Source organism: Pygocentrus nattereri, chromosome 21 (genome assembly GCF_015220715.1).
Source record: "Pygocentrus nattereri isolate fPygNat1 chromosome 21, fPygNat1.pri, whole genome shotgun sequence".
Lineage (NCBI taxonomy): Eukaryota > Metazoa > Chordata > Actinopteri > Characiformes > Serrasalmidae > Pygocentrus > Pygocentrus nattereri.
Window position 1 is genome coordinate 30,207,652 of NC_051231.1, and position 13,842 is coordinate 30,221,493.

Consider the following 13,842-nt stretch of genomic DNA (forward strand, 5'->3'; position numbering starts at 1 on the left):
GGATGGTAATTCGTTGCTAGGTGAAGATCCACCTTAAATTCTGTGCCACTTTAATTTTAGGACTACCTTAAACTACGTTCCACCTTAAACTCTGCGCCACATTCATTTTAGGACTACCTTAAACTAAGATCCACCTTAAATTCTGTGCCACCTTAAATACATTTCCATTTTAAATAGTAATAATAAAAAAATTATTGTATTTTTTCTATAAATGCCACTGATCCTAATACTAATACTAACACTAATACTAATACGAAAAACATGATACATCCTTTAGTACACATGTGTTATCATCGTTATCCTCACCATCATTATTATTATTATTATTTACATACATGAACTCCAAGCTTTAAGTTAACTGTTAAGGAGCCTGAAACCTTAAAAGATATTAGAGTCTGTGTTGATTCACACTGAAATCAGAACGGACCCTTTTGCCCTTGTTGGTTCATGTCGTTGGGTTTATTGTGAGAAACTCGTCATTTTATATCGTTTAAAATACTGATTTCTGGTTTTCCCCACAAAACGTGACGACTTCTCTTCACCGCTGCGCTTCGGCTCCCCGGAATAAAAAGTTCGTGCACGATGGGAACCAAATCGTCCCATGTGATGTTGCTCCTCCGGAGCGCTTACACGAGCCCACTTCCTAGACTGTTGAAAGAAGCAGACTCACTCTTCAGCTGCAGGTATGTCCGTCTAAACGCCGCCGTCGCCTCGGCGTTATGAAGCCGCAGCAGGCGGGCGTCTGTGACAGTCCGCTGCATGTTAGTGCGCTTACTCCGGCCTTCAGAAAGAGATTTAACAGCGCGGTTTTCCCCAGTAAACGCGATGCGGCCGCCGCGGTGACTCGCTGGAGCTCCGAGTTCTTGGGTTAGCATGTTAGGCTAACAGCGTCCCGCCTGCTTGTACTCGGCGCTGTCGCTGATTGGAGTCGGCCGGCGTCTGTGACACTGAGCCGGCGTGTCGTTTCGAGCTGCGCTGTCAAATAACCGCCTTAAAACGTTTGTTATTCTTCTAATAATCTGTTATGAATGGGGTGATGATTTAGCAAGTGCTAGCTTGAATGAGGGCACGCGTGGTGATTGACGGAGCGTTAAGCCAATCGGATAACAGGAAACCACCGTATCCCCGCCCCCTTCCCGAGAAGTGCCCAATCAGCTGAAGCGAAGCTTCTCTGATGGGGCGAAAGCTTTCCCGCACGGTCAGGCTGGCAGCCTCAAAACTCGAGTGTGATGTTTTTGGTTGAGCTTTTGTTCTTGTTTTTGTCTTTTCAGCCATTTCATATTCAGGATGTTCCTGACGAGATCAGAATACGACAGGTAAGCAGTAAGACTCTGTTTACAAAGCGGTAAAAGTTACTTTCACTTTCAATTTGGACTCGGATAGTGGGAGGCATTAGTTGCACAGTCACGTTGGACGTGAAGGGGCTGATGCTGTTTGCTGTTCATCATGACGTTTTTCTGTCCCCAGAGGTGTGAACACTTTCTCACCGGAGGGAAGACTTTTCCAGGTGGAATATGCCATTGAAGCCATTAAGGTATCGTACGTTTCTGATGTGCAGATGCGCAGGATTCGTGTGTGAAGGGAGTCAGAAAACAGTTGCTTTGTGCATTTTTAGGACAGGACCTCTAGGCTACGTTTACTCAGCAGGTAAAAGTGGTCCGATATGATCTTTTTCCTCATATGTGACGCAGATGTGTCATTTGCGTGGCTGTGTGAATGGCAAAAAACTCACTGAATCCCGTCTGCGGCAGTGCGACTCAGTCTGAACATCCAGATCGGAATTCATGCCAGTTCAACTCGGCATTCGTCATAATTTCTCGCTGCTGAGACTCAAACATTTAGGCTGATGTTTCTGTATCAAGAAATTCGGGTCGGTTTGGGAGCTGATCTGTTCGGACTGATGTCGCGTACATGTCACATTTAAAAGATAACGTGAACAAGAAAACCCAAAAAAATCGGATTTGGTGAGAAAATCAGATTTGGACCACCTTCACCTGCTGTATAAATGTAGCCTTGGGACTATTTTAGAGTCAGCACATGGTGTGTAGCAAACATGCATACTAGACAAACTCTAAAGAACACTTCGCTACAAACACTGTAGTTCCTACTAAAGCCTGAGTAGACTGATAAATCAGTGTGATGAGCCACTCACTAATCTCAGCATTACTGAGCTCTTTTGAGAGATGCTCAGACTAATAATCTCCTAAGTAGTGGACCTGTTTGATAAGCTTAGCACCAGTGTTGTACTGGACTCTTGCACAGGGTGTTGTGGAAGCAACCATGAAAGAGAAGGAAAGTTGTTAAGAATTTTGGGACTTCATTGACATGATGAGCAAATGTTCATGAAATGTATTGACAGAAGAATTAGATTAAGATAAGTGCCGAACAGTAGCCGCACGGGCCGGTTTGAATTAAGTGAAAAACAAAGTTTTCCACGGTCTTTTACAAGATGTAATATAAATGTTTTCTGAATGTTATTTTTGCGTTATAATGGAATAATGTTACTAAATACAATTAGGACATCACTATTGTGTATATGAAGTTTTTCTTTTGCATGTTTTATTTTGTTGTTGTTTGTCAATATCCTCCAAGTGGTCTAAGTAAATATTAAAGATCTTGAGTGCCACAGTTCTTGCAGCTTTCCTGCCTTGTTGGAAGGCTTCTCTGACACTTTCCTGCATGTTTTTGCAGTTGGGCTCCACAGCCATTGGCATCCAGACGTCGGAAGGAGTGTGTCTCGCCGTGGAGAAACGAATCACCTCGCCCCTGATGGAGCCCAACAGTATCGAGAAGATCGTAGAGATTGACTCCCACATCGGTAAGGCATCTGTTGAGTTCAGTGTGTGTTCAGTTATAAGTAGACAAAAGTAAACGAGTAGTCTAATGATTTGAAGGACGGTGTCACTGAATCAGTAGTTTATTTTGTGTGTTTTTATTCTACTATGAAACAATTTGAGCTGCAATCCATGTTTTAGGGATAATGTGTTAAAACAAAGGTTATTGTTTTTATTTCTATTGTTCCTATTATTTTTCAATTAATGCTTTTAGTATGAATAATATTGGTGTTATCACTTTCTCATGTTAGTCCACCAAGATTATGTTGCTGGAATGACGTGCTGGATCAAAAGGAAAAACCTACAAATTTAGAAGAAGAAAAAATTTAATTACCATAAATTGCCCAAATGTTTAACAGTTTGATGACGGCACTGATGTGAAATGAGTCTGTGCGGTTGTTAGGCCATTAAACAGTTCATCAAATCTTTTTTTCTGTAGTAACACTACATACAGTTTATTGAATTGAAGCGAGATTTTTGCTTTTTGATGTTTTTCCCCCCTGTAGGTTGTGCTATGAGTGGATTGATAGCCGATGCCAAAACGCTTATTGACAAAGCGAGGGTGGAGACGCAGGTTAGTGCGTTTATTTGCCGGTTAGAATAAAACGGCTAACTTGTATCAAATTCTAACACCGTGTTGCTGTCCAATCATGAGACGTGTCTGGATGACTTTTTCTTTTTCCATCTGCAGAATCACTGGTTCACCTACAACGAGACGATGACGGTAGAGAGTGTGACTCAGGCGGTGTCTAACCTGGCTCTTCAGTTTGGAGAGGAGGACGCAGACCCCGGTGCCATGGTGAGACACATAACAGGCCTCCATTGAGATACAAACAGTGTTGGAATGCTTTGGTAAGGATGGCAAAGTGCAGAGACAGTTTATAGACTGTAGTGTTTATAGACTGCAGACTCCTCACAGTGCACATCTGCTGCTGAGGTTCACATGTGCTAACTCAGGACAGCAGCTCATGTTTAGTGGAACACAAGCTGTCCTTTTCATTCAAACTGTTTATGAATGTGAGTGGTGGCAGAGTTTCAGAGGGGGTTTTTGAAAAAAAGTATGAATAATAAAGTGTGTGTGTGTGTGTGTGTGTGTGTGTGTGTATATATGTGTGTGTGTATATATATATATATATATATATATATATATATATATATATATATATATATATATATATATATATATATATATATATATATATATATATAATGAGTTTATCACAATATAGATTAGAATAAAGTTACATTCATAATTCAAATAAACAGAAAAACAATAAACAGTAACAAGAATTTCTCGGGTCCATATTTTTCCTTGACACCTTCACAGCCGCCACAGAGACTCGTTAATATAATCAATTACATCATGAGCTCAATTTACTGAGCACTGATTCAAACCAGGAGCTGCTTTTTAACTACATATAATACTGGGGCTTCCTCGAGGAGAGGCTTGGACATGGGTAAACACAGTAACATCCAGATAAATAAATATAAATAAATAAATAAAATTTCATCATTAATTTTCTATAAAATTTTATACATTTTTTTGAAATATTAACACTTCTCAGCAAAGAAAACCTTCCTACACAAATAAATAGATTTAAAAAATGTGTCTTGGGTGCCTAAGACTTTGCACTTTGTACTGGGTGTGGGTGTGTGTGTCATTCATTCATATATATATATATATAATCAAAAGTCACATGACAAGATTTTTTTGATTTTTATCTTGTCATGTGATTATTATTCATTACTATTCATTCTGTTGGTCTTATATGCTCACGTTTGACCAGAATAAATGATCATTTCCATTTACAAAGCTCATCACAAAATGAGCTTCATCTATTTATGTATTGGAGAGAAAAGAAAAACAAAAATTTGGCTTGTGCCAAAGTTATGGCACATTTAATACGTTATGGTTTATTTTTCCAGTTGTTCCTCCTCCACCGAACTCCTGTTATCGTTAGTCCTATGCAAGTAATTCTTGCCAATCCAAATTTGTGCATCAGGCTGCCAGATAGTGAAGTGTGATTAATCGCTCCAGAAAACATGTTTACACTGCTCCAGAGTCCATTGGAAGCATGCTTTACACCACTGCCGGCGTTGCTTCCAGAGGCAGTTAGGAGCTCTGTAGTGAGTGATTCCGCAGATGATAGGCGCTGTGTGTGTCAGCACTCAGCAGTCCCACGATGCGAGTTTGTGTGGTCTACCGCTTCTTGGCTGAGCTGTTGTTGCTAGTAGACGAAATAAAAGCCCTTACAGTTGTCTTACGCAGAAACTTCGTGACAAATGCAGCATCTTATGACTGTGCCTTCTTTAAAGTCACTGAACTCTTCAGTAAACACTGCTACAGCCAGTGTCTTTCAAGGCTGTGTGCTTGCTGAGGCGGACACACTTAAACTCAATAATTCAGATGGGTGTCCATATACTTTTGGCTATGTAGTGTATGTCATATATACAGTCAAGGGTTGATTTCAGCCTCTCACTCTCATTCATATAGCTAATGGATTCATGTTACAGTGGCTTTCCACTTTGATGCTTTTGTTAGTTTGCTGCTCATTGATTTATCTAAAGTTCTCTCACGAATGCAGTCCAGCGTAGTCTGATGAAAGTGCTGTATGTATCACCTTTAACAGCTTCCTTTGAATTATTGGGCTACATATGCTGATTTTATAATATCATCATACACGTTACTGCAGCTGGGCCACAGCCTGCACTACTACGGGTAACTTGAAGGGCCAAACTACGGAAAAAGTGTTAATAGTGAAAAGAAAAAAAAAAATCTCCTTTCATTTTAAATAATTAATTATTCATCACTTAAAGAACTTATTGTATTAATATGTTAGGTATAGTGTTCTGAAGTCCTTGATTGTGCCTTGAAAAAGCGAAGTTGTTTGATTATTTCGTAAGTTGAGTATAAGCTGAGCCTCTAATGTTCCTGTTTTCTCGCTCCCTCAGAGCCGTCCCTTTGGTGTTGCCTTGCTTTTCGGAGGTGTGGATGAAAAGGGACCCCAACTGTAAGCAAACTTTTAAAGCAGAACGTTTTATATAAATGCATTGCTAGTAATGTAGCTAGTAACGATGTGTCAGCTTTATGGAAACGAGACCATAGACTGCCTTGAGTTCTGCTTCTTTTACTTTAAGAATATTTCAAGAAACACAAATCATTTGCATAAAGCTGCCCAGAAGACCTGAATGCTGTTTTTCTCATGATTTTACTACTACTTTGCAGGTACCACATGGATCCCTCGGGCACGTTCGTGCAGTGTGATGCCAGGGCCATTGGATCAGCATCTGAGGGTGCTCAGAGCTCTCTGCAGGAAGTCTATCACAAGGTATCTGCTTAAGTTTTCACAGTATACAGTACAATACTGGATGTGTAAGTGCACATCCTCTGCGGAGAACACACTTCTGCACATTTTAATGCACAATTATTGTTTATTTGCTGAATTTAACATTGTGGAAAAACTCATGAAGATATATTTTATGATTTATTTTGTTTGTTGAAACAGCAAATAAATAGAAAATCAGCAGAAAAGTACATTAAGCTTGCTCCCTGTACAAGATGAGTCAACGTACTTTCACTCAGAAAACGTGACTGTGGGTATTCAAACTTTTGCACACATCTGTACAAGATTTATTTGCACTGCACCTGTTTTGGGGGTATCATTTTGCATCTAGCGGTTAACGAAACCTTCACAAAACCATATTTTAAACCCACAAATTTCAAAATAAAAGCTTGTGTAGATGTTCCCCAGGGCAGTAGCTTTGCATATGCTCCTCCCACCTTTAGGAAATATCATCAGAAGTTGGGTTTCAAGTCTCGAACATTCACTGCCCATTCTGTTTTTCTTCTCAAATCAACTTTAATATCAGGAAGGACCTTTAAAATTAGCAGGTAAGGTAGTTCAGGAAAGGGCTTTGGAGTGTGATGAGATGAAAATGGTTATCTGGGTACTAATTACATCAAAATAAACTGTTTTTTTGTTCATTAGTGCACTGATGTTCCATGGAAAAGAGATTGGGCAGGGCTTCCCTTAACATACTAGAAACAATAAAACATCTTTGGGACTGGCCACAGTTTTTTTTTCCTCAGTATGTTAAATAAACAGTAATTTTAAAATTAAGTCCAAAAAAAGCCCAAATCCAACTTTCTCACCAAGTATGATTTGTGTGTGTGTGTGTGTGTGTGTGTGTGTGTGTGTGTGTGTGTGTGTGTGTTAGTTATGCGTTTCACAATATATGCTTGACCCACATGTGCACATGAACAATGCCTCCCATTGCGCGCTCATCCAGAGGTAAACAGTCCCCTGGCTGACAGCTGGGCTTATTAAAATAGAATGCGTTCGAGCTCCCTGTAAAAAGGGCTCGTTATTCAGCCGCAGCTTCTTTAGTTTTCATCCTTAGTTTGAACTTTGCTTTCAGACTTTTAACTTCTCTTTGACTCATTTCTTTTTAAATCTCTTCAAAAAATGCCTTTTAATTATGTTTGTACAGAAACATCAACCCAAAATGTTATGAGGTTACCTCAATATCCTGCCACTGAAATCCTTCTTTCTGTTGTTGTCTGTCTTTCGCTCTTAGCAGCGCAAAATTATGACCAATGTAGAACTGGATTGATGTAAGTCACATGAATTCCAGTCTGGTTGTTCAGGCATTCAAGTCGCATTACTGCATATCAGACGTGTCTGATATGTCCAAACTTCATGTGGCCTTCAGATCCGCTCAAGAACAGCGTAGAGAGCTTCAGTGAATTGGGTTTCCATGGCTGAGCAGCTCGATCCAAGCCTTACATCACCAAGCGCAATGCAAAGCGTTGAATGCAGTGGTGTAAAGCGCCGCCACTGGACTCTAGAGCAGTGGAGACGTGTTCTCTGGAGTGACCAATCACACTTCTCTGTCTGACAATCTGATGGATGAGTCTGGGTTTGGCGGTTGCCAGGAGACGGTACTCGTCTGACTGCATTGTGTCAAGTGTAAAGTTTGGTGGAGGGGGGATCATGTTGTGGGGTTGTTTTTCAGCAGTTGGGCTCGGCCCCTTAGTTCCAGCGAAAGGAACTCTTAATGCTTCAGCACCAAGAGATTTTGGGCAAATTAACGCTCCCAACTTTGTGGGAACAGTTTGGGGGCGGCCCCTTCCTGTTCCAACATGACTGCGCACCAGTGCACAAAGCAGGTCCATAAAGACATGGATGACTGAGTTTGGTGTGGAAGAACTTGACTGGCCTGCACAGAGTCCTGACCTCAACCCGACAGAACCCCTTTGGGATGAATTATGGCGGAGACTGTGAGCCAGGCCTTCTCGTCCAACATCAGTGTCTGACCTCACAAATGTGCTTCTGGAAGAACGGTCAAAAATTCCCATAAACACACTCCTAACCCTTGTGGAAAGCCTTCCCAGAAGAGTTGAAGCTGTTATAGCTGCAAAGGGTGGACATCATATTAAACCCTATAGATAAAGAATGGGATGTCATTCAAGTTGTTTTGCATGTGAAGCCAAAGCCGAATATTTTTGGCCAAATAGTGTGTGTAACATTTTAAGTAGCCCTTTTAAACACGACTCTTTGCTGGTGCCTTATCTGTTCCAACCCTACAAAAGCAGCATATTGTTATGCATATTGTATATTTTGTGAAAAAGTCTTCATATGTTCTACATGTGGATCATAATCAGTAAAAGAAAAATGCTGATATCGATGCATTGCTTGTAAAAACAAGTGAAGACTAGTAAATTGGAGTTAATGTATCAGGGAAGCCCAGTATTACACAGCTATCTTTAACAGTACCCAGCCCTTCACTGAGAGGAGCACTCTGGACCCTTGATGTTCTGCTAATGTGTTGGAGGGCATGTTCCCCTGTCATTCTTAAGGCTGGTCTTGAACAGAGAGTCATTCACAGACATTAGAATGTCTCCTCAAGAAGAACAGCACTGTGGTCTGTGGTGTTTGACTGTGAGGAGACGTTTGCTTGGTCTTAATTCCTGTATGGTTACAAAACGACATCTCGTGAGAATGTAGGTTCCTATTTGTGATTGCGAGTTGCGTGACTTTACAGACCTATGAACATTTGTGCGTCTGCAAATGAGAGAATTCACTAAAGAGGTAGAATCTTTTCCAGATCCTCTTGTCTACAGCAGTGATATAGGGCGGTAGCTTTGTCTGAACAACATGTAGTTTGTTAGTTGTTATTGTGATATTAATCTGTGCAGGACTGACATCTTAAAAGCCTGCAAGATGCATGTGAGACCTGACCAATCACAGTGTGTTGTGAGCTTCCGGACAACTGCATGGCTGTTTTGATGAATCAAAGTATTCACGCAATCCACCAAAAGTACTTTTATTTTGGTCAGTTACTGTCCCATTTAGGCATTTTTAAAGGGCTCGTATCATGGAAAACTCACACTTCCCTGCATTTTCAAAATAAGAGTTTGATGTAGCTGTAAAGCTTCAAAACATGCCATTCAGTCCATACCGTCCAAGGTGTGAACACGGCACGTTTTAAATTCATCATTTTTGTGTCATTGTCATTGTCGTTGGGCAGTCGTGGGCTGGAGGTTCGGGAACTGGCCCTGTGACCAGAAGGTCGCCGGTTTGATCCCCAGTGCCGACAGTTCATGACTGAGGTGTCCTTGAGCAAGACACCTAACCCCCAACTGCTCCCCGGGTGCTGCAGATTGGGCTGCCCACCGCTCCGGGCGAGTGTGCTCACTGCCGCCTAGTGTGTGTGTGTGTGTGTGTGTTCACTAGTGTGTATGTGGTGTTTCACTTCACGGATGGGTTAAATGCGGAGGTGGAATTTCCCCGTTTGTGGGATCAAGAAAAGTATCACTTATAGAAATCAATGCCTTTACATAAATCAGCGTAGTTGGTGTTCGTGTTGAAGTTATAGACAGTGTTTCAGCCTGAACTGAGGTACAATACAGGGCAGCCAATCATGCAACACAGATTGTTTACATATATCAGTTAGTCAATCAATCAGTCGATCAACCTTAGTTAAAACTCTGAGTACATTGACGAAGACGCTCATTTACCAAATGCAGAAATCAGGGATTGAGAAGCTGGATAGTAAAAACATTCCGAATGATAAAGCAATAGTAATTATAAAAGTAAAAAATGTAAAATCAATCAATAAACAACGATCTAGTGAGCTAATAAATAACAGATCAGATAAGGATAAAGTAAAGAAAAAAGATAATAATTAAGTAGGAAATAAGAAATAGATGGAAAACAATAAATTGGCAATAAAACAAAAAGAATACGCCTTTAAAATATTTGGTTGTAACAAAGAGCTTGTTTAATTCTACAGAACAAAAAGAGGTAGGGAAGTGGAATATGAATGAATTATGATTTATGATTTGCTTTTTAGTTCATAAAAGCACACAAACGCTACAAGTAGAGTTGTGGGCTGGGGGATACAAACAGCAAGGACATTTAGAATATGAGCCCTTTAATGTACTACAAGGCATTTTAGCAATTGGCAGCAATATAATTACAATAGTAATGTTCCATAATGTGCAGCCCTGATAGTAGCTGGTACTTTAAGATCTCTCAAGTCTTCACGTCCAAATTTAACTCTGGGCTGAAGTAATAAGATGGACAAGGGCTCTTTTTATACCGACCCCACCCACCCACCCACTCGCTTCCAGTACAGCTTACTTGTCTCAGTGTAACTTTGGTCACCAGATTGTTCATGTGATTCTGCAATCTAATAAACATTCACTGGCCTTTAGACCAGCAGGTTTGTTTTAGGCTGCAGACAAGTGGAGGCTGCTCACAGCGTACATCCTGTCCCACCCTTTTGACTGCGAAGTGTGTGTGTGTGTGTGTGTGTGTGTGTGTGTGTGTGTGTGTGTGTGTGTGTGTGTGTGTGTGTGTGTGTGTGTGTGTGTGTGTGTGTGTGTGTATATCTTGATACTGTTAACTCACCAAGTGTTTTATTAGGAACACTTCCATGTATCTACACTCACTGTCCATTCTATCAGCTCCATTTACTGTATAGCTGCACTTTGTAGTTCTACAGTTACAGACTGTAGTCCATCTGTTTCTCTGATACTTTGTTAGCCCCCTTTTACCCTGTTGTTCAGTGGTCAGGACCCCCATGGACCCTCACAGAGCAGGTACTATTTGGGTGGGGGATCATTCTCAGCACTGCAGTGACACTGACATGGTGGAGGTATGTTGTGCTGGTCTAAGTGGATCAGACACAGCAGTGCTGCTGGAGTTGTGTCCACTCTTTTAGACACTCTTACCTTGTCAGTCCGCCTTGTAGGTGTAAAGTCTGAGACGACAGCTCATCTGCTGCTGCACAGTTTGTGTTGGTCCTCCTCTGGTCCTTCATCAGTGGTCACAGGACGCTGTTTGTTGGTGGACTATTCTCAGTCCGGCAGTGACACTGCGGGGTTTAAAAACTCCAGCAGCACTGCTGTGTCTGATCCACTCAGACCAGCGCAACACACACTAACCCACCACCACCCCACCACCCAAAAAATACCTACTCTGTGGGGGTCCTGACCATTAAAAAAAAACAGGGTAACAGAGTATCAGAGAAACAGATGGACTACAGTCTGTAACTGTAGAACTACAAAGTGCAGCTGTACAGTAAGTGGAGCTGATGTGAGAGATGCAGGAAGGCGTTCCTAATAAAGTGCTAAGTGTTTATGCTCCAGATAGAATTGCGTGTCTTGGGAAGTGGGACGGATCATCTGAAATGACTTCTAAATCCAGAAAAATTGTTTTTATAGTCAGATTTGTTCTTTTCTTTTTCAGTCCATGACATTAAAAGAAGCCATCAAGTCTTCTCTCACCATCCTGAAGCAGGTTATGGAGGAGAAGCTGAATGCTACCAACATCGAGGTAATCCAGCACTTGGTGGTGTAATCTGAAGTACTGGTCACACTGTGACCGTCTGTTAGTAAGAAAACCATCACAGCTATCGCATAGCAACACAAAGCTAGCTGCATAAATATCCTTTAATATCGCTGCTTAACTTCACATTCATGATGTAACTCCACTGATTTCTCACAAATAGATGGCGAGGATGGAAAGTCTTTCAGTGGCTTCATGTAAATTGCTTCAACTTCTTAAGTTAGAGTTGTTCACAGTGGTGTTTATGGGAAGCGGATGTCTGTAGAGTTTCATGCCTCTTGCAGCGCCTTTACCTCTGAGTGTCTGCTGTTCATGAGCGTGTAGGTTGTCCAGTGCATGCTTCAGTTAATAAAAAGCCATCGGCGCATATGAAAGAGTGGATGAAAAGGCTTGTGCACACATAATACCATACGGCCCTGAAAGTTTTCTTCAAAACACTGTGGTTGTATGGTCTGCATTCCCAGCCACAATTAAGGATTCTGAACAGAGAACCGTCATTAGTGGGCCTGTTTGGTCCACCGTCGGGCATAACGCGCATGTGAGGAAAGTCTAGCCCTAATCTCAACCCCCTTGTGATTTTTATCTTTCACAGCTTGCTACAATAGAGCCAGGCAAGACCTTCCACATGTACACAAAAGAAGAACTGGAGGACGTCATTAAGGACATCTAGAGCGGTTCTGCGCAGGCCTGACTGATGTTCCGTTGGAGAACCCTCACGCAGCTCTGTGCAAATTGTCACCGAGTAACAGAGAACCTGCTGGCAGCCTGGCTGCTTTTGGTTTGCCTGTTCAGACCAGAGTCCACTCTTTATACTGTTTTCTTTTTTTTTTTTCTTTCCTCTATCAATCCAGAATTGTTTCTACAGTTCTGTACAGGCAACAGAACATCAGTACTTGTAGTGGAGTGAAAAAAGATAATAAGGGGGGGCGGGGGGATAGTTTTTTTGTTACAAATCAATACATTAATAAACTGTTGTATTCTGAAAGAACTGAGTCTTGTTTGAATGGTACGCCTGTAGCGCTGTTTCTTAGGCTGTCTTCAAACTGCCAGACCAGATCTGATTTTTGACCTATGTTGATTGTATCCAGACTGACCAGAGGTCACTCATAGGCGGTGTCCAGACGCTGTCCCGAACCTATAACCGATGAACTATTGACGATTATTTAATTTCATTATTTAATTTGACTGAGTTGTACTTTATTTGATTTGACATTCAGATGTGGGCTACAAAAGATGTTGATACTCCTACTAGGCTACTTCAGTTTACAGTACATGGCACTGAATCATAACGCAAGTTAGACATGAGGTTCTGGACCTTTGCTTGCGGAAATGTCCTCTAACTGGACCTTGTTGAATTCTAATTATAGACCCCTGGTCTAGACAGCCAAAAACACGCGTAAGCCCAATTCAAACCACGTTTAGACATACGATTTCAGTCAGACTTTTACAGATGCGTCTCAATCTGGCCACTCAAATCGGTTTTCCGATTTGTGTCACTCAAATCCGGAGTGCTGGGGTTCAAGAAGAGCGCCAAAGGTTCAAGCTTATACCAGAGAATTTTGAGGAGTTTAAAGGGCGAGATGGAGGTGCATTATACAAAGTCATATCATATGAAGTTTATACGAACTGTGTGTGCATAGATGAAACTTGCAGTCAGATTACTTTACAGTGGTGGTGATGGGAACCAGACGTCTGAAGAGTTTAATGCCTCTAAAATCTCCCCCGCAGAAAGTTGCTATAGGAGGTTATAGATGGTTATGTATACATACAGTTCAGAGACAAGGTTTTGCCCTAGAGCACATTCTTGTAGATGGTTTTTTAATACCATTATTTCACCTTTACAGATGTTACATATGAATACATGAGTGGCTTAACTGCTGCTTTTGAATGGGAAAAAAAGGCTGTGTGTTGTAAACGTTGTGACCCCTGGTTCCTCTCACCACCATTAATTACGCTTCTATACAGTAAACCATCTAACATAAACACTTTTAATGACTTGGGTCCCATTTAGACGGTTGAACTACACAGAAACTTTGAAATATTGGTGACATTCCCCTTCAAAGTAGCTGTATTCTCTTATCACGACGAGTGTTTGGATAGTTTGGGATATTTTGTGTATCGTGCTGATGTGAGATTGCACACTGGTGGGCCTC

General features: G+C 41.3%; 1 protein-coding gene across 3 annotated transcripts; it reads left to right on the forward strand.

The window, feature by feature from the left end:
• The first annotated feature begins 574 nt into the window (after positions 1 to 574).
• psma5 (proteasome 20S subunit alpha 5) lies at positions 575 to 12,674 on the forward strand. Of its 3 annotated transcripts, none has more exons than XM_017711164.2 (10): positions 575 to 683; positions 1,272 to 1,316; positions 1,468 to 1,534; positions 2,692 to 2,818; positions 3,341 to 3,408; positions 3,526 to 3,633; positions 5,787 to 5,845; positions 6,061 to 6,163; positions 11,591 to 11,677; positions 12,282 to 12,674. In XM_017711164.2, exons 1-10 carry the CDS (start codon positions 583 to 585, stop codon positions 12,357 to 12,359), a joined length of 843 nt encoding a protein of 280 aa, XP_017566653.1. In that variant the 5' UTR covers positions 575 to 582; the 3' UTR covers positions 12,360 to 12,674. The 3 variants fall into 3 exon arrangements, with proteins under 3 accessions (XP_017566653.1, XP_017566669.1, XP_017566660.1); XM_017711180.2 differs by lacking the exon at positions 575 to 683 and adding an exon at positions 720 to 761; XM_017711171.2 differs by lacking the exon at positions 575 to 683 and adding an exon at positions 854 to 998.
• The last annotated feature ends 1,168 nt before the right edge of the window (positions 12,675 to 13,842 follow it).